We start from the raw sequence: 23794 nt of genomic DNA, 5'->3' as shown, positions 1-23794 counted from the left end.
AAAAAGTCTCTCCAAACATCATTATATTGGGCGAGTTTAACTACCCAAACATAGACTGGGAGCATTACATACTGGACGTGATCATCACCAACATGGGGACTCTATTCTCCAGACCAGAAGTGTATCCCTCACTGGTAAGATCAGACCATAAACCAATCTCACTGGATTTTCATATCCCGACTCCACCCCCTGCCCTGAAAACCACAGTTAAAAACTTCTCTAAAGCAAATTTCACACTCCTCAAAACTGAGGTGGAATCCGTCAAAGCCCCGGGGCCTGTGAAAAATACGGCCCAGACCGCAGAATCCTTTATAAACTCGTTCTATGAACACCTTCAGGAATGCATGGATCATGCATTCCCAAATAAAATAAAGACCCACTCCTCCAAAGGCAGACGTCCTATCTGGTGGACCCCAGCCATAAACAAACTATACAATTGAAGGAGGAAGCTACTACATGATAGAGCAAAATCCCAAAAAGGGAAGGCATCTCTGATCAGTATTAGCAAAAAACTACGGGCACTCATAAAATCGTCTAAGGCCAGCTTCGAGAGAAAAATTGCACAGGACACTAAGGATAATCGCAAGGCTTTCTTTAGTTACGTTAGGAACCTGGGTGGGAATTCCCAGATATGCTCAGAATTAGTCCAAAATGACAAAAAATACACCGAACCCACCGACATTGCCAACATCCTAGATGACAGGTTCAGCGCAGACTTCTCCCCCCCCCCCTCCCCACCAAAAGAGCAAATATCTATCCCAGCAGAGTGCTACCCCCCTGACATCTCAGATGTTCAGGTAAGAGCTGCCCTCTCCAAAGCAAAAAACTCGGCATCAATTTGACCAGACTGTGTCCCGGGCTGCATCCTACATGAACTCCAAGAAGAGCTAAACCCAGACATAAAACTACTGTTCAATCTCAGCCTTACTACAGGATATGTACCCAAAGAGTGGCGTACAGCAACTGTGGTCACTCTCCACAAAGGTGGTGCCTCAACGGATCCTGGAAACTATCTCCCCATAAGCCTGACTAGCTTGGTCTGCAAAGCTATGGAAAGGATCATCATGGACCTCATAAATAAAGATAGTGGGGACGTAGAGACACTGGATCCTACCCAGTTCGGCTTTAAGTGCAGATCCTGCCTTTTAAACCTGGTTGATTTATTTGAAACAGTCACCAAGGCCATTGACGAGGGGAAGGTGGTCCACACAGTCTACCTGGACATGGCAAAAGCCTTCGATACAATACCCCACTCGGGTATTATAGATAAGCTCACCAGCTTAAATATAAACCCCTATGTCATTAGATGGGTTGCAAAGTGACTCAAGGACAGAACCCACATGGTTAGAATTGCTGGAGCCATGTCAGACTCTTAACCAATTACAAGTGGCGTCCCACAAGGCTCAGTCCTTGGACCTCTCTTGTTCGGTATATATTTCTCAGAGGTACAGGCCAACATGGAAGGACTATGGCTGACCAAGTTCACAGATGACTGCAAACTGGGTGCCATAATTGACTCTCCAGCCGACACAAGCATCCTCCAAAAGGGCCTCATAGAAACACAACTGGTGCCAGAGCCATGGCCTCAAGCTAAATGCCAAAAAGTGTATAGTCATCCCCTTTGGCAAAAACAAAGTGCCCACAAATTACGACATAGGTGGTAATCCATTAAGTACAGAAGAAGTAATTAGGGACCTGGGGACCCAAGTTGATAGCAGTCTCTCATTTGACAACCACGTGGCCAAAGTGGTTAGAAAAACATTTTGTATAGCCCACCTAATCTTGAAGGGATTCACATCTAGATCAGGGGAGGTCATTGTGCCTCTTTACTCATCCCTCATCAGGCCCATAATTGAGTACAATGCCCCTTTTGGGATGTACTTTAGACACCTGCAGCAAATGGAAAGACCCCAAAAGTACCTTACCAAGAGGATCAAAGGGCTCAAACAGATGCCATATGCTGCCCGGTTGAAGAAACTCCAGCTCTACTCAGTGGCATACCGCCTGCTCAGAGGCGATCTGTGCCTGACGTATAAAGCCATGTCCAACCTGGAATTAATGGACATGCTGCACCTCAGAAAATTCAAATCCCATCGAGCTATGCGCTTGAGAGACTTGAACCTCAGTACTGAAATAAATAGTACATGCTGGAGGGACAGATTCATAACCCAGAGGCTCCCTTCACTCTGGAATAAAATCTCAGTCCAGGTTAGGCAGAGTCCCTCACTGACTCTCTTCAAGAGGAATCTTGATGAGTGGATGGGAGATCGTAGGTTTACCCCGGGTATCACTTCTGTGTCACTGTTAGACAGAGGCACAGTATACTAACCTCGAAAAAGGGCATAGCAAAATTAATTTAAAATGGGTTGCGAAAGCCAAACACACTCTGGCTAGGCTTATAAATGCCCTAGGACAGATAGCCTAGTATGAACCTATATATATTAAATATATGGTTATATATAATATATATATGTTTGTGTGTGTGTGTGTGTGTGTGTGTATATATATATCTATATCTATATATATGTATTTATATATCCGACAGAACCGACTAGTAGAAAGTCGCAGAAACACTACTAAAATGCAGAAAAAAATTCAAAAACAAAATCATTCCCAAGGCGTGGGGGGGGGGGGTGGTGCTATAGGCAACAAACACCGGAGACAGGAGCTGATTGCTGAGCGCTTTCATTCGGTTTTATTACTACGAACTTCTTCAGAGCGATACATTAAATTTAAATACTTTATTTGTTTAAATAGTATTGAGAATGCACACAAATCAATCGAGTTGTAAAATACAGCGTTTTGATAGGGTAGCAGTGTAAAGAGACTGTCTAAGTGGACCAATCCAAGAAGAGGACAGTATAACCAATGGGAATGTGCTTAGTTTATGTGTGGGTTTTTTAGGAGTACTATCAGCCTAACCATTTTTGTGCACATTTCACATTGATATTTTCATTAAGTCCCGGTGCCATTTTGGCATCGAGGAGGAGTTGCCATTTTAATTATTTTACTTCGAGTAAGGTTTCACTATCACCGTAGAATTCTTGTACTTCCTCAAGCACAAAAAACTTAAATTTGCTGAAGTTGGGGCAGAGGGAGCTGTGTTTGCCTAGTGCATTGCGGTGGCCTTTCTTGTGGACTGCCCCGAGGTGCTCTTTTTCTCTGTCCGAGAGCTTGCGAGCTGTCTTTCCTATGTATAAGGAGCCACAGGTCTCGCAGATGGCGGCGCAAATTACAAAAGCAGAGTGGCAGTTGTAGGTGCCTTCGAGGTTAAAAACTCGGTTGATGTGTTGGAAAGTGAAGCTGGAGCTTGTGTAGATGAAGGGGCATACTACACATCTGTTCCATGCCTGCATGCCTGTTTGGCTGCTTGTGGGTGTCTGTGTGTCGGCATTGTGGGAATTCCTATGGATGAGTGCTTCTGTTTTATCAAAAAATTGCCTTAGAGTCCTGGTCCTCTTGTGGGCAAAGGTCAAAGTGCTGCCAGGGGCTCGAAAGTTAACTTTATTGGCCCTGATTCTATTCCACTTCTTGATAATAATGTTTTTTATAGGGAGCAAATCCCTACTAATGGGGGCTGGAAAACTGCAGCTTCTGTCTGTGCCCATCACCATGTGGTTCGGTTGCTGGGGGGTAAAACCGTGAGTGAGGATGGGTCTGTATCTCTCCTTGCGGTACTGGGTGACTTCCATGGATACCTGTGAGATCAGTGCGGGCGGGTAGTTTCTGTTCAGAATCAGATTGTAAAGGAACTGGCTTTCCATACATAAAGTGTTGCCATCTGAGATTTATCTGGACAAACAGATAAACTGTCCCTTAAGTACGTTCTTCTTCATAAAGAAGGGGTGCTGGCTCCTTTAGTCCAGGAAGTTGTTGCGGTATGTGTTTTTGTGGAACACATTAGAGCTGATTGATCGTAAGTGTGGGTCATTTGAAATTTGGGTGTCAAGAAACGAGACATGGTTACCGTAGCTTGAGACTGTAACGTCTAGGTATGGGATACTGTTTTGAAGTGTGTGAAGGAGGGAATCGAGTTCCATTTTGGTACCTTCCCACAGAAAAATATACAGTTGATATAAAAAGTTTACACACCCCGTTAAGATGCCAAGTTTTTGTGATATAAAAAAGTGAGATTGCAATAAATAATTTCAAAACTTTTCCCATCTTTAATGTGACATATAACCTGTACATTGCAATTGAAAAACAAATGTGTTAGGGAAAAATATAAAAAATAAAACACGTACAGTATGCTGGTTGCTCATGTGTGCACACCCTTAAACTAATACTTTGTTAGAACAGCTTCTTTGATAGTATGTATGTTGTATATTTTATTGGATAGTAAAGTGTTGAATTTTATTGACTGGGAGTCCTTTATTGGTACTGGGGCAGCAACTGAAGTGAATATTTGGTTGTTGGTGCCTTTACACTTCAGTATTTCACTTGAATTTTGGAGTATAGTGGCTGTGCCAAGGAAGAATGCGTTGTTACTCAGCTCATCTCCAACCCATCATCAACAGGAATTTGCCTCCTCTTCCATTCTTTTAACCTAACAGGGATAATTGACACCACATGCTTCTGAGATGGTTGATTACATGAGTTCCTAGTCTGATTCAGACCCATCTGACTACACCCACCAGTTTAGGTCACAGGAAGCAAACGTGCAAATGGAAGTGCATAGACTTATCTCTGGAGTTGTTCACAGAAGACACGGATTTGGATGAAGGTGAAGGCTTCCCTCGATACCTCTCAGAAAACATCACTTAAGGCGAGATCCTAGAATTAATGAAAGAATGAGGGATGATGGTCCACAGATGACCCTTTATCAGACAAGACTGTGCTCTTGAATGCCTTTGGTTCTGTCTTGACTTCATCCTGGGTAGTTCTGCCAGTAAATCCCCTAATTGACCTTATGGTTCACCAGGCTTGGAGGGACCCAGATGTGGTGGAAGCAGTACTGACTAAACCAGATAGGGTCTTGGCAACACCCAAGGACAGGAAGCATTAGAGTAGAGGTCCATCATGGTGGTAGTAGCATTCACTAAGAAGAAATTAGAGAAGAAAGTTCCTCTGTCCAACCCCCCCCCCTACACACACACACACACAGGGAGTCTAGGGCGTTGGACAGGTTGGGAAATAGACATATGTTTCGGCATCCTTCACTGTTCGAGCACTGAATTAGTTGGCTCATGTGGCATGATTCCAGAGAGACTTGACTAAATAGTTCTCCAAGAGTCTTTCCAGTTAACTGCATGAGTATGTCCAGAAGACTGTGGACTCCCAGCTCACTACCCTTCAGTCTGTATCGAATATTACCATCCAACACATCTGATGTCATCTGTGTTATCTAACACAGCTGATGGCACTGTGAGGGGAGTGGGTACTAGTATTACTGTACACCGACATGCTTGGATGTGCATTTGTGACTTCATGGAAGGCTTTAAGAAGTCCTTTGTTATTGCCCCGCTGGACAATTCCACACTTTTTGTGCCAAAGATAAAAGCACTCTAACTAGGAGTTAACAAGATGGTAAAATCATCTCTACTGTGGTAATTCATTTTCTGCACCTCAAAGGATCTTCTCTAGGAATCGGAGGTTTGGCAAGAAGATGTGGTTCTACAAATCATAGGGTTATTATCATGACACTGCTCAGGACAGACCTCTTTGTGGTAGAGGAGGAGGTAATTGTAATGGATGTTGTCCAAAAAAGCAGAAGTTGTCTGCAAAATCAGGGCTTTTATTGTTCCTTTTACTGACAAGCCATTCTAGTGGTCATGCACTCTGGAAGCAGTCGGGATGCTTAACCATGCACCTACATGCAAAACTTTACGGAGTCCTGTGTTCTAAACTTAATTTCCAAGTGCTATTTGGTTCCCTTTTCCATTCCCCAATAAAGAAGACAGTTCTGATATTACACCCAGTCATTTGGAACCTTCAGCAGTATAAATTTCCAAGCTGCTAGAAAAAAAGTAATCTAATAGTCCCCAAAGACCAATTATAGTCTTAAGTCTATTGAAGAAGATGGTGGACCTCAGACCCTCCTAGATCTGAGTCACTTGGAAACATTTTGTAAAACAGACAAAATTCCAGATCGTCACAATCCAGTCCATATTGCCTCTTCTGAGGAAGGATGATTGGATGTGTTTTGTAGATCTCCAAGACACATACTAACATTTAAAACAGAGAAACATTCTAGGAGGTTTCTCCTTTTCTGGCTGAAAATCAGCCAGTACCAGTTCAGAGCACTACCCTTTGGTCTCCCCACAGCCCCAAGGGTGTTACCAAGATAATGGCTGTAGTTGCAATATGTTTGTCTGCAAGGATCCAAGTTTTCCCATATGTCGACAATTGGCTCTTCATTGCTACCTCCAAGCATCTGCTGTTAGACCATGTAGACCTTTTGCTCTACCTAATGCAAAACCTAGGAATCGCAATAAAATTTTACTCAGGAGCCACATGGACCCATCACATCAAATGGAATTCACTGGATGCCACTTGGGCTCCGTGTTACAAATTGCTAAGTTACCCTACTCCAGAGTACTCCCCTATGACTGGTAGCCATATAGGTGCTTCAGCATCCTTCACCCTCATCAAGGTTAATTCTTTGACTGTTGGGTTTATTGGTTTCCACAATCTTATTGGTCCCTGTAGCCAGGCTGTGCATGAGAGTACTCCAGTGGAGACTCTGTACAATGGTCTCAAACATGCATCCATTACATGCCAAACTTCACATTACTCAGATATGCAGAGATCATATCAGCTGATCTATGATGACTAGATTAGTAACGGAAGGTTACCCTTTCATAGATATCCACCGTTGGCTGTTGTAACCATGGACACCTCCCTTCTACGGTGCGGGGGGGGGGGCATTTTGAAGGTAGAGGCCAAACTTCACATCAATATCTTGGAGATGAGAGCAGTCCTCCAAGCCTTGCAAGCATTTCAGGATGTTCTTCCCAAGGGTGTGAGTTCTTTACAGACTGACAACACAGCACTAGTCCGGTATATCAGCAAATAGGGAGGAAACCACTCGTACATGCCTTGTCAGGAAGCCATGAGACTTTTGCCATGGACAGTGTCTTTACACAGATTTCTGATACCAACACACATCCCAGGGATGTCCATTGTGTTAATTTTGTTCAGTTTGTCCATTTCCTTAATGCCTCATGAGTGATCCATCATTCCAACAGTGACTGCGTTAATTTTCTGTTGGTGGGGCCAACCTTGCAGTGACCTTTTTTACATCCTACCTGAACAGCAAGTGCAGCAGTTACTTTGCCCTGATCTGTCCACAGGGCAGTCACAGAGGGATGTTGTGGTCTACAGTTGGCCCCGCATTTCTCCTGTTACCCCTAATGAACAAATTCATTCAGAAAGGAAGAAAGTTCAAGGCCAGAATGATCCTCATTGCTTCCCTCTGACCCCAACAAACATGGTTCCTGTTCTTCTGTCCTCTACTAGCTCATCTCCCATGGATGTTGGATCAGTATCCAAATCTCTTGACTCTCCCAGCTGGACTGTGTCCTCCTGACCAGAAATCCATGAAACTAACTGCTCTATTCTGCCAGTTCTTACTTTGGCTAGAGATACCAGGCTTCCATCACCAGTTGTACAGATTATTTCATCCCCACAAAACAGTCCCCCAGAAAGGTTTACCATAGCAAATAGAAAAGATTTTCCATCTGGGCTACGTTGAAAGGAATAGATCCTCTTTCTGTTCCCATTCCTTCCATACTGGAGTTTGTCTGTGCTTTTCCATAGTAGTTCCAGTTTTACCACAAGCAGAATGCAAATGGCTACAATTTCAGATTTCCACATAGGTCAGATTGACATCTCCATGGCATCTGGAAAAGTTTTTAAAGCATTTTGAGGGAAGTTTACTTCTACATTCTCCAATCAGAGAACCCAGTACATTCATGGAATATTGCTATTTTGCTTCAGGCACTAACTAAACCTCCATTTGAACCAGCAACTTCAGTAGATTTTAAGTTCCTCTTTTAGAAGACAAATTTTCTTTTGGCTGTTACATAGGCCAGATGAATTTCACAGTTACAGGCCTTTTCTTGCAAACCCCCCTTACCCAGTTTTCCACAAAGACAAAGGTTACTTATGGTCCATTGCATCTTTCCTTCCTAAGGTAGCATCCAAAGCAAATTTAAACCAATCCATCAACCTGCCAGTGTTTCTTCGCAGATTCTCCCAACATTTGTTAGAATGTAAGTTGACAATGAGCGTCTGTCTCTATCGAACAAAACTAAGGAAATCTGACTAATTGTTCATTGCCTTTTCTAGACCTAATTTGGACAAAGCCGTTTCTAAGGTTAGTCTTTCAAGATCGTTATTAGATTGTATTTCCTTTGTATACACGAAAAAAGGCCTATCCTTGCAAAAGAGGCCTAAAGTTCATTCCACAAGAGCAACAGCCACCTCAATGGCCTTATGAAAAGAGTTATTGATGATATTTTTGCTGCTGCAACTTGGTTAAGACTTCACACCTTTGTGACTCATAAATTGGATGTACAATCTAGATCACTCTCCTCTTTTGCTTCCACCATTCTCTGGAATGTCCTTCCTTTACGCCACCCAGTTAAAAACTGCTTGAAAATCTGTCCCTTACCTTGACGAAAATAGCTAACAATGGAAACAGAAATTATGTACTTACCATAATGATAGTGTCATCTGATTTTCATCCAGTTTAACCTCCCTCCCTCCTGCCCTCTTCCAAGTTATCATCTGTTGGCTTCTAATGACCAAATGGCTCTCGTTTGCACCCTGTCTGTGAACAGTCCTTTCAGACTGTGATATTCTCTTAGATATTTCATGTCATGTTCGTGATTGACCTTAAAGGTGTTGTTATATCTCTAAATTTCTATTTGGTGGGGGCAAACTCAATCTGAGGTCCAAAGATAGAGTGGAGGAATTATGGGTAGAGGAGCAGTCAGAGCCCTGGATCCATGACACTTCAGACATGGTGTCGCGTTCTTACTCAATCATATCTAACAAACCCATACATCGAACTGGATGAAAATTAGACAACATGTATCTGTCATTATGGTAAGTACATAACTTTCATATTACCCTCATTAAACCTTGTTTTAAAACCTTTGTAGGATTAGACGCTTTCTCTAGGCTTGGCCCATCTGTTTGAGCAGCTAACTTTAGAAGTGAGGCAACAAGAGACACTTCAATTGCTGATTAAAAAAAATAAAATAAAACAATCGATCCAATGTCTATTTTCATCAGATTCAACATCTGAGTTGTGGGATCCGATTGGATCCAACTTCAGCACCTTTTTCCAGAGCTTTGTATCCAAGGCTCTGACTCTTCCCTTACCATAATTGCCTTCTCCATTCTAATCTTCTTCAGATCTGGTTTGCCACTTGAATAAACCAGACGTGTCTGAGAGCTGAGTTTTTCCCGATAAGTGAAAGTACTTTTTTCATACCCTTGACTCTTCCCTTTGGGATATTTAGTGTAGCATTATAGTTGTTAGGAAATTTAAGATTTTTGTAGGTTTGCAGTTAGACTGGTTAGCTGCTGTTTAGTGTTTTTTGGTTTGTTTCTAGATAGTTCTTTGATATAGTTTAATTGTTAGGATGAAAGTATATTTCCATTAGAATTAGTATTGTGTGTGTGTCTGTAGTTAAGAAATTTTTTAAACTACTGTGTTGTAATTTTTTAGATGTCAGGCAAACCTCAAGGGTTTAAAAAGTGCTCAGCTTGTGGTCGCATAATTCCTCTCAGGAATAAAGTTGAAGGAAAAGAGATCAGAAAAATTGAGGAAAAAGGTCCTGTGATCCAACTAGTCCTTTCGGTCCGATACCTAAAACATTGAGGTAGTCTGGTCTGAACTCCCTCTCCTCGTGCTAGATTTTCACCGGAAACAGTAAGCTCTGTGCTTGATTGGCCCATTTTGCAGGAGAAATGTCTTTCCTTGCCTTCTTCTCAGTGAAATGGATGTTGACCATATGAGGAAGAAATTCTTAGAGAGACAGATCCAACTGGGAATCCTGCCGGCACCATTCCCAAAGGGAGCTATGGATACAGGTCCATTGACCCATCAGTTTTTTCTCTGGTACTGGCTAACCTTTTGGAACCAGTTCCCACAGGTCTGTGCCCTTCCAGCACACTTCAGTGATATCCAAAAATTCAGGGAACTTCAGCATCAACTATGCCCATTACTTTCTTGACCAGGATTCTATCTGATTGAGATGAGTTTTGCAGCATAAGTGTCACTGTTGAGTTCCCAGTTCCAAGGGTTTTGGTGCAGTCTTTTCAGGGCCTCTGCAATTTTTAGTTCAGGTCTGAGTTCATCCTGTTAGCCAACCTTGATTGGACTGGGAACAGTTTGAGTCTTTTGACAGGGGGAATGCTTCCTTGGTTCCAATTGCAGCATTGTTTAAAGGGCTTTAGTTGGACCAAAAAAGCAGGTGAGGGCCTAAAGTTCAGATCTGCCCCAACTCACAGTGGACCCTGTGATTTCTCTCTCTCATTCTGATCAACAGTCAGAACCCATAAGCTTTGAGGGTACTCACCTCTCAAATTCCCCGTCTGATTCCAACCTGTCTCCAGAAGAATCTCAAAGACAAGTTCCTAGGAAACAGATATCCAAACTGAAAGAGACTCCTCTCTTGGGTGAAGGCGAAGGTTCCCCTAGCCCCCCCCCCCCCACACCCGGAAGACATCACATTTGGTGACATCGTAGTATTGCTGAAACAGAAGAGGAGTTGGTCCAAAGAAATCCCTTCCCCAGACAGATCCATGTTCCTTAAAGCTTTCCTAGCTGGTTCATCTGTATCCTATGTATCTCCCCCCCTAGATTCCCTTATAGTCTCATGGCTCAGAAGGCATTGAAGGACCCTGACATGGTAGAACTCCCCCTCTCCAAAAACAGAATTTCAGTGGCTGCAAAGGACTAGAAACACTGAACCCCAGTAGCTGCCATGGTAGTAGCAAGTTTTTTTGTTCATCCCACTAAAACAGAGTCAGGGTTGTTGGACAGACTGGGAAAATGGAGTTGTGCTTCAGCGACTTTTGCATTTAGAGTGCTGAACATACCTTTCACATATGACTTGCTTTCAGAGGGACTTGATCAAGGAGATTTCCAAGTCTCTCTTAGGTAACTTATCACTGGATGTTCAAAAAACAGTGCACACCCAGTTATCTACTGTAGAATCCACCTCTAATATAGCCCTGTGCCTGCTGTCTAATGCAGCAGATGGTACAGCAAGAGCAGCTTTAACAGGCATTACTATACATTCCCATGCTTGGATGCAGCTCTGCGATTTTGAAAAAAGCTTCAAGGTCTCATTTATTAATGCCCCTTTTGATGGCTACACCCTATTCAGGCCAACAGTTAAAGAAACATTTCCTAGGAGTGAAAAGGATGGTAAAATCCTGACTGCCATTGCAGTCCATTTCCCCACCTCTCAGAGGTCCTTTTCTAGGAACCAAATGCATGGTAAGAAAATGTAATTCAGAAAATAACAGGGTTTTCACCAAGACACTGTTGGAGACAGATGCCCCTTCCAAAGCAGAGGAGGAGATTACTCAAATGGACATTACCACAGGTGCAGAGGCGGACCACATAATTAGAATTTTCATGGCCTTTTTACTGAGTAACCTTGCAAATGCTTCTGAAGGGTTACCCAGCTGCTGCACTGTGGAGGCATTCAAGGGGTATTTAGACTTGTACCCACAAGCCGGGCAAAATATTACTTCAGATGCTTGGTTATTAAGGATAATAACCAGAGGCTATACCATCCCCTTTTTTGTATCCTCCAAAAAAGATATTAAAGATTCCCAATATTCCACCCACTCAGTTAGAATCTGCAGCAAAGGAAGTCTCAAAAGTTGCTAGAAAAAAAGTCATCCAACAGGTCCCCACAGACTAGTTAGGAACTGGGATCTACTTCAGATTCTTTTTAGTTATAAAGAAAAGGAGACCTCATGCCAGTTTTGGACCTCAGCCACCTTAATCAGTTTGTGAGATAGACAAAGTTCTGAATGGTCGCGGTACAGTCCATATTACCTCTGTTGAGGAAGGATGATTGGATGTGCTCTATAAGGTCTTCGGGATGCCTAGTATCATATAAAGATACAGAGGCAGTACAGGAGAGTTCTCCATTTCTGGCTGGAGGCCAATCATTCTCAGTTCAAAAGACTGCCTTTTGGTCTCACCACAGCCCACTTAGGTGTTCACCAAGATTATGGCAGTGGTATCAGCTCATCTCTGACTGCAAGGGATCTAAGTCTTCCCACATCTAGATGATTAGCTTCTAACTGCTACTTCCTAAAATCTACTGCTGTGGCAACAGTCAATAGTACTCCACGTTACAGATCTATTAGGGATCACAGTAAATCAGGCAAAAAGCCACCTGTTTCCCACACAGCATGTAGAATTTATAGGATGCCATATCAACACAGTTCTTTAGATTGCTAAACTGCTAGAAAAAAAGAGTGCTGTCCTTAAGACTAATTCATTGTAGTCCAACATCCCTGTCCACAAGCAAGGTTGATTCTCCATGCATTAGGTCTGATGGCCTCTACCGTCACTTTACTTCAACTAGCGAGATACCACATTACAGTCCAGTGGTCAGAGTCTTAACCCCCTCCATGCTAAAATTCATCTCACTCAAATTTGCAGTGATCATATAAAGTGGTGGATCACCCCTCTGTCCGTCACAGAAAGGCGAGACTTTTGCCCACCAACTCCCCAAGCCACAGTAACCATGGGCACTTCACTTCTAGGATGGAGGCATTTCTAGAAGATGGTTAAGGGTACTTGGTCACCTGTAGAGGCAAACCTACACATTAGTATCTTGGAGATGAGAGTGGTCCACCTAGTGTTGCACTCTTTTCAGGATTACCTACCCAGGGATGTGATATTCATCCAGATGAACAGTATGTCAGTAATGTGGTACATCAACAAACAAGGGAGAACATGATCATCCACTTTGCTGAGAGTCTATGACAGTATGGCAGTGGGTGATGTTTTCCCATCATATTCTGGAAGCATTGCACATACCCGAGATACAAATGTACTAGCAGACAAATTGAGCAGGTTATTTCTATTACCTCATGAGTGGTCACGCAACCAGACAGTGGCAAAGGAAATTTTCAGCCATGGGGGCCAACCTTTCTGTGACCTTTTTGACTCATACCAAAGCAACACATGCAGTAGTTACTTCTCCCTCATCCCTCCACAGGGACAGTGGACAGTCACCAAGAAGTGCTATTGCCCAAAATTGGTCTCAAGTTCTCCTCTGTGCCTTTCCACCGATACCACTCTTGACAAAACTCATTCAGAAAGCCACAAGGTGTAATACCAGGGTGATTTTCATTGCTACATTCTGTCCCTGACCGGTTTGGTTCCCCTTCCTTTGGCCTCATTTAATACACCAGCCCTGGTTGCTGGATCCTAGTCCAGATCATCTGAGTCATCCATCTAGGTTGCCTCTACCGATCTGCAGACCTTAAAGTCGACCACATGTTTTCTTCAGTTTTGATGATAGCCAGAAATGCTAGACTTTCATTATCTGTGATTCACATTATTTCTTCTTCACAAAACCCAGTTAACCAAAAAGATTTACTGAAGCAAGGGGAGAAGATTTTTTTATTTGGGCATCATCAAGGCGACAGGATCCCTTCTCTCCCATCGATCTTGGATTTTCTTTCAGAACTTTTTCACCAAGGATCCAGCTTTTCTATTGTCATAGTGCAAGTAGCTGCTATCTCAAATTTTAATATAGGGTGCAGTGATGCTTCCATTGCCTCTCTTAGAATTGCCAAAGCTTTTCTCAGTGGAATTCTCCTGCTAAGAACCCTAGTCAAGGATCCAGTTTCCCCATGGGTCAGCACAGTCGTGCTTCAGGCCTAACTCAGAAACCTTTTGAACTGGCAGCTTCAGTGGATTTTAAGTATCTCTCATGGAAGACCATTTTTCTGACTGCAGTTATATCTGTAGGCAGATTTCTGAATTAGGAGTGCTGTCATGCAAGCCACCTTTCCTCATTTTCTATAAAGACAGAGTAACCATGAAAGCAAATACTTCCTGTCTTCCAAAGATGGCATCCAAAGCAGATTTGAACCAGTATATTGATTTGCCAGTCTTTTTTTTCCAATTTCTCAAAGAAGAGTATCTGCAGCTCACACTATATGTTCAGACAGCTCATATTCTGCTTACACTGTACCAAAGATACAAGAGTCAGACCCACTGTTTATATCCTTTTTTAAAGAAAAACTGGAAAGAAACTTAACAAAGGTCACAATTTATTGTGTATACAATGACCAGGGTTATCTCTGCATACAAAACCAAAAACCCATTCCCTTAGGGCAATAGCTACTTGTATGGCGTTCCTGAAGCGAGTTCCCATTGATGACATTTGTGCAGCAGCAACATGGTCCACGGTTCATACATTTATTTCTCATTCCAAATTGGACTTGTAGTCAAGAGCACATGCATCTTTTGGTTCCATTAAAATCAGGAATGTCCTTTCTTGACACCACCCAGGTGTTTATTAGGCCGCTTAGGAATCTGTCCCAAACATTGAATTGGACGAAAACAGACAACATAATGATAGATCAGTGTTGACTTATTTTCGTCTGGTTCAATATCCCTCCCTCCTTCCCCTTTCCAAATTGTCACCTCTAAACTTATGGTGCGCAGACAGACATCAACTCTGTCTGCTCAAAAGTTCATTTACTTATACTGAGGTATTAGCAAGCTTGTTAGCCTTGCACCTACAGGTTTTTACAGTTTTTCAGGAATGAATCTGTACTTTGGAGAAAGCCAGCAAACTCTAATCTGAAGTGGATTAGAAGAAAGAAGGGAATTACAGGTAGGGGAGGAGTCAGAGACTCTGATCCAAAGCAGTGGAAGAAGGTATCCGGGTTTGGATCCGACAACCCAAATGCTGACCTGGACAAAAATACGACAACATGGCTCTATCGTTATGGCAAATACATAACTTCCATTTTAAGGACATGGAATGCTCTTGCTTCCATCATAATGGCCAGTCCTTGGTAGCTCACAGTGTAGTCGCATCTTTCTTGTAAAGACATCATTTTAACAAATTATCACTGGGGTTGAATGCCTGCTTTAATTGTACATATTCTAAATGACATTGTTTGCATTTGTAAGTTTAAATAACATACAATGAGTTTTTATTTTTTTGTTTCTACTTTGTACAACTCTGTGTATTCTTTAGTCTTTATCTAATTTTCTATTTATGTCTTGTATCATGGCCACCAGATTTTGGTTGAAAAACATCTGTTGACCAGAATACTTACCTGGTTATCAAACTGAAATAAATAAATAAATACAGTTCACCCAGCCTGCTTTACCATAATGTGCACAGCTTTCTTTCTTTTATTTTTTATTCATATTTTTCATTTTTAAAGGTAGTAAATCCTAAAATTTTTAACAGACCGTCCCAGTTAACTTTTGCCGAGCACAAAGTGACAGTTTAGCACTCTCTGAAGACCTCCATTCCTCTTCCTCTGTCTTTATTACCTATTCAGTCTCATGATTGTTATGATTATGCCCGTGAATGGCTCTCAATGTGCTAGTACAAGAAATCTGGACAAAGGTCCAAAAATAGGGACAGGTTTTAAATATTGCTCGTATAAACTTAGAAAGTTGCTAGAATAACAGCATTTGTGTTAGCATGCATTTTCTGAAGAATATTAAGTCTAAAACTGAAATGTATGTCATTATTTAGTGACTTAAATCTTCAGAGGTTTTCCAGTAAACCGTAAATTTTATGAGGAAGAGAACAAAAATATGAGACAAAAATCTGGACATTCTGCAAAAACCTGTACAGTTGAGAGCTATGCTTGTAGTGTTTTCTGTGCTTCACCAAAAGGCTTGAATGTAGTGGGGAAATGAGTCTATATTGCTTGGTCGAATAGTCTGTTTATGGAATCACTGTTCATCGAACTCACTTAAGTGAAAGCTCATTTCAGTGAATTTTTTCTCAGGGAAAGAAAGTAGTTGACCATCATCAGGAATTTGCCCTTTTAGCCACTGTAGTGCAATCTTGGAGTTGGTGTATATAGTTAGGGGTTGGTGGAAAGCCCCCCCCAATTTTGCTGATTTTTAAATTGGTGGTGTTTGTTAGTCGGTAGCTGGCTTGCTAGTTTCTTTCCCTTGGATAATTTCCACTAGAATGGTCGTTTGCTGAAATGAGCTTTCACTTAAGTGAGTTTGATGAATAGTGGTTCGACAAACAGACTATTTGACAAAGTGATATAGATCCAGGGAAATGCGTGCTAAATGAAGCAGGATAAATCCTTTGAAAATGTAACTGTCTCTGTAAGGTAAACACCATAACCATTATGCCAACCTCCCTGACATTCTTTCATTGATGCCAAAACTGTGCTTTTTGAGTATGTAGATTGCAGTCATTGTCAAAAACACTCTCTTATCTCTAACTTCCAGGGCATCAGAGAAAAGAAATTAATATTTTTCACCATTTAAATCTTAAAAAAGACTTGTATACTATCTTTATGTAAATGTCTGTTTTACAGCTCATTAAGAGCAGCTTGATTATTAGACAATTCTGTGTAATTGTTACCCTAACATTGATGATTTACGTTACGTATATCGTATTTGGATGACTGAAACTTGATATTCCAAGTAGCTTGTATGTATATTTTCTGTGTCATTCTTTTCTTGTATTTAAATAGAAGTGAAATGCAATAAAAATTATATTTGGAAAAAAAAAAAAAAAAAAGACTTGTATGTAGTAATTAGTGTAATTATTCCCCTTTTCCTCTGTCCTTGATACTCTGCTGAATATCCATTCTGAAATTTTTTCTTTGTCAAATTCACATGCTTATTTCTTTCCAAATGTGTCTCCTGCAGCATTGCTGTTTGCACACTGTATTTCTTTATATAATTCAGTACTGTTTCCTTTTTATCTGCATCTGTAAGGCCATTCATGTTCCAGGATAATATGAACAACACTAGCCATCATGATAAAAAGCTATTGCTTCCATCTATTTTACACAGTTTTTTGAGTGTGTGTTTCCAGCTTTTCTGTTATATGCATATACAAATGTTTGGCAGGCTTATCTTTTGTACAGTTGTATCTTCTTATCTCCATTTGAATCTGTGTCACATTTTTCAAGAATTTTCGTTTTAATGAAAACCCTCAAACAAAAAACTAAATACAAACACCCCCGTCCCCTATTAATGTGGAAGAGACACAAAACTATATAGATCTTCAAAACATGAAGTCTAACCCCCATATTGACTAAGAAAGCATTTTAATCTTGATTGAGACTTGGGCCATTAAGCTATTTTTGGGGGCAATTATTGCATGACTTAGCTACTGAATACCATGTACTTATACAGTTTTCTAGCTGGTTCCCTCACTGGTGTTTACTCTTTGGGATTCAGCTTAAACATGGACATGTCAAGTAGTGTTATCAGTGTCCTATATAACTAATACATTCTTATTTTAGCTATTAGTCCACAAGGGGTTCACCTTGATGGGTCAGGAATATCCTTGTTCTATCCCTTTGTGAATGTGTGTTATCCACTAGCCCCAGCTTTTGGAGTTCTCTGTAAGATTGGCAAGATACATTTTATATAAACTTCTCAAACAAGTCATTTTCAAATATTTATTTTTTGATTTGCAGGAAAATATTAATGGCATAAAGATAAACTGATGAGTTCAGGGAGGGATGGGCTTATGTAGCTGGCATGTTATGCCATGGTGTGAACAGGAAGTAATGCGTGGAAGTCCCTGATTGCAGGATTTTTACAGAGTAAACAAGGTGCTGTTGTAGGTCAGTTAATAGTTTCTTATGCAAATGCTAGGGTAACTATCCTTGTGGGACATTTTTAGCCTAGCCAGTTTCCCTCAGAGATGAGAATCAAACCCTGTACCTTGTTTATGTGAGGTAAATACCTGAGCCATTATGCCAACCCCTAACCATGGGTTGTAGTAAAAATGTATTTGTCCTTTCCTGGCAGTGACTCAGAAATTACTTCAGGCTTGACAGCATCAGTGCAGGTAGGGCATTCAAGTGTTGAAAGTGTTTTAACTACTTTTTTCTTCAGAGTTCTGGCTCAGAATAATTTCTGAATAAGATAAAGTAGAACATCTAAAGGAATGTGTCCTCCATTTTTAGAATTTGACAGATGAAGTTATACTGATGTTTTGTTGGAAATTAAGTCTCTTTTTTTACTGTACCTCACTCATTTTCCCAAGACAGACACCTAGTCTCAGGTAGTGCCATTCCTCATCTCTTCTTAATGGCAGCGATTCTGATTGTGAGTGGTCTGATATTCAGTCTGAGGATGAAAATTAACTTCCACTTTAAGATCTGTGTGAATATTTTGAATGAGAATAGAGGAAATGCCCAGCAAGAGAAGGAATTATTTTTGAAAATGTTCTGAAGCTAAGCTGGGGGACCAATTAGCTTTCAGGTAAATGCAAACTGAGCATTTGTTTTCCTGCAATTGGAAGCACTTGAACTTCACACTGTTGGATCCAAATCCCCCAGCTTCAGGCATCGTACTATTGAATGCCACGTTTTGGCATGTATGTTTGCCGGTACAAAATTGGTGTACAATTTCAGGTTATTTTATGTCTTGGGTCATACATACAGAGTAATTTATTTTCATTTTAAATGTTGTAGTGTTTTGCAATACTGCATCTTAATCACGTATGTGGCCTTGTCTTTCAGAACTTCAGACACTCCTTTTCCCCTTGGCTTCATTGTGACTCAGTTAGTACAGAGATTGTTGGAGTTACTCTGCTTTTTATTCAGTGGAAAACAGAGGCTGGGCAGTATACCCTGAGAAGTCCAAAGAGAGCCAAAGCAAAACTAAATGCTACAAGTGAGTTTTCTGAACAAAAACCAAAAGCCAGTAATCACACAAAATGTATGGACTGGAAGCAACCTGGATGTTTGGCTTACATTTTACACACTTCGGGCACAACTGGAATGCCAAAAATTGTTAGGGTACCTCACACATGCATTGTTCCTAATATTCAGCATTTAAGGTAAGGATACTGTTTAGGCTATGTTTTTAACTTATGCCTGATTAATTATATTGCATAAACTCTTATATATAATCATTTTTGTTAATGCTCTTTTGCTCCGGATATGTCAGAATTATGAGAAGGTTTACTATAAAATCAGACACCTTAATCCTTCATGGCAAACGTTATCAACAATTCAGAAAATAATTATAGAATGATACTCAGTTTTCATTACTGATTTGTGGTGCTTAGTGTATAAAGACATACATAAACATTGCTGTCATTAAATTTACCTACAGGTCTATAAAATGCACCAAAGCATCTGAAAACAGAGATCTGTGTGTGTGTGTGTGTGTGTGTGTGTGTGTGTGTGTGTGTGTGTGTGTGTGTGTGTGTGTGTGTGTGTGTGTGGGGGCCAGGGTATCACTTCAGCGGTGACGGTCATCTATAGCCAAGGTTTTCACCGCTGGGTGGCTAGCCCTAACACTGGTATGTGAACATATATTTTATTTAAATGTAATATGCTTATGTGCGCACACACACACACACGGGTACGTGTGCATATCTCTCTCCCTCTCTCTCTCTATATATATATATATATATATATATATATATCATACACACGCGCACACACATAGACACGTCACATTTGACATAATGGTTAATGTCTTCTCCTTCTTTGTACAAGTAGAAGGTTTGATCCTGACCTATGGCAATGCCTCTAAGGAGCTTGCATGTTCTCCCTGTGTCTCTGTGCGGTTCTTCTCACCACTGAAAAAATATGCTGAGTGTTTCCACCTCAGTACTCACACAGAAATGGAATTGTGGGCAGCAACACAGACTGGAGGTGGTGTCTGTTAAGGGAATAGACCAATCTCTTTGGGCATCAACTGTGGTGCACAGCATCCTCCAGATAGGAGAGCACTGATTACAGACTGCATGTGGTATCAGGGCAAGCTACGCAACTGTTTAAAAACTGGCTGTAGGTGATTGAGTTATGTTGATTAATATTGCCAAAATGGGCATGGGCATGGGCATTTGCCGGTGATTAGTGGGTTGAGGACCCGGCCTACTCCAACCTACACCAAAGACCCATGCTAATGGTGGCAGACTTTTATGTTTACAGCTTAGTTTACCTAGGATAGTTCTGTTGTGCAAAAGCTGGACATAAAACCAATCAACTTGCCAAACATGAGGTAAGGATTGCTATACTTACTATAGGTTCACTGACAGGATATAGCTCCATGGTAAGAAGGAGGCTGGGCATCCTCTGTATTTAGGAGACAATATTGAAGGGCAGTGCAGGAAAGCCACTTGGCTTGGAATCCAGAGTCCACTACTCAGGAGGAGAAGGACAGAGTAGACATGGTGTGGAAATTATAGTGAAGGAAAAGCTTCAGGACAGAGTGAGGAGTGTCTTCAGAATTGGTGACAGACTCATGGCAGTCAGACTGAAGTGTAAGGATAGGGCAGTGTTCATAATTTAGCCTTTGCCCCACAAGCAGCAGCAAGGAAAATAATACATTCAGGCAACTGGACCCTCCTAGGTAAAGTAGGACAACATGAGTTGGTGTTGATAATGAAGGACCTGAATGCACTTTTTCGGACAGACAGAACAGGGTATGAGGACTGCCTTTGTCCATATGGTGGAGCAACAGGATTAAAGGAGGAGAGACCATTATAGACTTTTCTCTCGCAAATAGCTTGATTGTGGCTAACAAATGGTTCAGCAAGCGAGACAGTTGCAAGATCACATGCAGGAGTAGCTAACATGCAACTCTGGTAAACTTCCTTCTAGTATGAAAATGACATTGGGGTAGAATCTGTGATTGCAAAGGCATCCCCAGTGAAACAGCTGGCCCACTGCATAAACCACTGGTTGCCAAAATCAGCTGCAGTAAGTGGTCAGAGAATGCTGTAATGACAACAGACACTAGATTGAAGACTAGAAAGTTGACTGGAGAGGAAGCATGAGAGTTCAAGGAAATACTCAGGGCTCTAGCATCTCAGTAAGAAGAGAAAATAGATGCAGTTGAAGAAGAAGAATGGAAGCACCTCAAAACAGCATGTTTGAAGACTATAGAACAGATACACAGCTAAGCAAGGTATGGTAGTAAGGTTCATAAGGAATGCTGGTGATGGAATGCATAAGTTCAGGAAGTCATCAAAAGAAAGGAAAAGTCACACCAGGCTAAGAAGGAATGCTAGTTGGCTAAGAGAGCAGCTGCAGTAGCAAAGAACAAGGCTCAGTGGCACTTTTATCTGGTTGCAAAGCAAAGACAGAAAGATAAAGAAGATAGTCATCAGATGCCCTTCATAAGGGATGCCAGCAACAGTCTGCTGACCAATCCACAAGACACCAAAGGCAGATGGAAGAAGTGCTTCCAGCAGCTTCTAAATGAAGAAAACCTCAGAGAAGCTGTACTGTCCAGATATAGCCTACAGTGAAAGAAGAAAAGGAACCCACCCATGACTATGTACAACAGCACTAAGACAATTGAAGTCCGGGAAAGCAGCAGGCATAGATGGGTTCACAAAATATGTTCAAAATGTTGGATGGGTTAGGGGAAAAATAGCTCATGAGGGTACTCATAGCAGTATGGAGAGAAAGGAGTACCCTGCATGATTGGAGAATAAGCATACTAGTGTCAGTGTACAAGAACAAAAGAGGCATTCACAACTTTGGGCAGTATTGTGGTATCAGACTCCTGTTGCACTGCATTACATTTCTGGAGAGGGTGATTGAAAAATGAATATGCAGAGTAGTAGAAAGTAAGATGGGAGACCAGAAGTTTGGATTCAGATCAGGATGCAGCACAACCAACCTGATGTTGAGAAGAAGCTAAAGATGCGGAAAGAATCCAACTGGGCATTCCTAAACTTGGAGAAAGCATATGACAAGGTCCAAAGAAAGCTGATTTGAGCAGTTCTGCACTCATTTGAAGTCCCAGAAACATTGGTAGAATTAGTGCAGGCTTATGTACAGGTACACAATGACACAAGTACAATCAGTGTTCTGTCTCACAGATGGGTATGCATTATGGTTCAGCTCTGAGCCTGCTGCTAATCATACTAGTGACAGACTGCATTAGTAAATAGGCTGGAAGGGACAGATAGCAAAGTTGCTGTATTCAGAGGATGTGGCACTATAGGTAGATTCTGAATAAGAATTTCAATCCGGGATAGGGACTGCAATGCAAAGCTGGAGGCACACTGGATGAACAGTTAAGTGTTATAATGGCAGCAAAGGGGGAGCCAAAAGAATTGAGATAACTTGGTGCACTATTTTCCTTTCTAACAGCTTTCAAGTATCTGGATGGGGTGGATGAGGAAAAGGGAAGTCTGAGTGAGGAGGCCAAAGCCAGAATTAGAGGAGATGCAGCCAACTTGCATAGCAAGAAAGGGGCTGTGTATGACAGAAGAATGCCAAAGAAACTGAAAAGTAAGTTGTACAAAACAGTGGTGTGACCAGTACTACTGTACAGTACAGAAACCTGGGCAGTAAAAGGTAGAGCAGTTAAAGAAGCTAGAGGTGATGGAGATTAAGTGACTGAGATGGGTGGTAGGATGCACACTGTGGAAAAGACAAAGATGAGGACACAAGAGCAGAAGCCCGAGCTTTTAGGTGCTTGGGTGCATTTTACTCAACCCTTGTTTGACTTACTTAATGGTTATGTTTTTATGCAGCATAACTAAAACAGTAAGGATATGTTGCTTTCTATTTCTTCCCACTGTTCTATGATCTTGGGGTTTGTATATATTAAGTTGTGAGGATATAAGGGATACTGCACTGTAGAAATACCGTTCCTTGAAATTTCACATTCAATCTGATGGTCCAGTGTGCAGTTAAAGTACATCACTGGGACAGAATTCAGTAATTAGTCTTGATATATTACATGTATGTAACATGTATTGCTGTGTGTGTGTGCCCCCCACCTATTTTTGTTTAAAATGTGTAGTTTTTCTTGTATTTTCATGCTTTTAAATGAAAATAGGTGGGGGGCTTCACCCTCCACACTCCCCAATGTGGGGGGCCGTGCCCCCACCTCCCTAACTATATATATCAACTGCAGGGTTGCACAACATTGGGGAAGGGGCTTATCCCTGTTAAGTGCCTTGAATACTGGTTGTCGACCAAATGAGCTGTTGAACAAATGAATGTCAATCAAATGGTCTGTCGATCTTCTGAAGTAGACCCATATATATATATATATATATATATATATATATATATATATATGTATGTGTTTATAAATACACACACACACACACACACACACACACACACACACACACACACACATATGTATACATATATAGACATATAATGGTATAAAATGCAATAGAGACCACCAGTCCATAAAATAATAATATACTGGTACAGACTCTTCTTGTATATGCAAGTAGATTAGCAGGAAACTGTGTAAAAGATGTTTTCTGTTAGTTCCACAAATGAAAAAAAAAACAGTCTCTCCTACCAATTTTAACACTGTCTTAAGATGTTTTCAGTATGCTTTCTTCCTTCTGGATTTTTAGTGGAAGATGTCCAGATTTCAGGTTATTTTGGAATGTCTTCTCCTTTGCTGTAGATCACTCTCGAGAACTAAGGTTCCAGGCACACACTCACTCCCCCTGCATCAAGAGACTAAGTTCTATGACTAGCAGGGATGTAATCCTCCTTTTAAACACTATTTTCATGGAGTAGTTGCTCATTAAAAACAATCCTTCTGTAAAGTTTCTTGATTTAATACAAACGTGGCTGTATGCCTTAAATAAACAGTAATATTTACACTGTTTGC

General features: G+C 41.2%; 1 protein-coding gene across 1 annotated transcript in view; it reads left to right on the top strand.

The window, feature by feature from the left end:
• Positions 1 to 23794, top strand: part of AASDH (aminoadipate-semialdehyde dehydrogenase) — a 1090146-nt gene that overhangs the window by 192395 nt on the left and 873957 nt on the right. The window contains exon 4 of the mRNA XM_044062487.1: positions 18697 to 19016. Coding sequence (XP_043918422.1) covers positions 18697 to 19016 — 320 coding nt within the window. The remainder of the gene's footprint in view (positions 1 to 18696; positions 19017 to 23794) is intronic.

This window comes from Protopterus annectens, chromosome 2.part1 (assembly GCF_019279795.1).
Source record: "Protopterus annectens isolate FY-2018-M chromosome 2.part1, PAN1.0, whole genome shotgun sequence".
Lineage (NCBI taxonomy): Eukaryota > Metazoa > Chordata > Ceratodontiformes > Protopteridae > Protopterus > Protopterus annectens.
The sequence above is the reverse complement of the archived record's forward strand: the minus strand, read 5'-3'. Positions and strand labels throughout refer to the sequence as shown.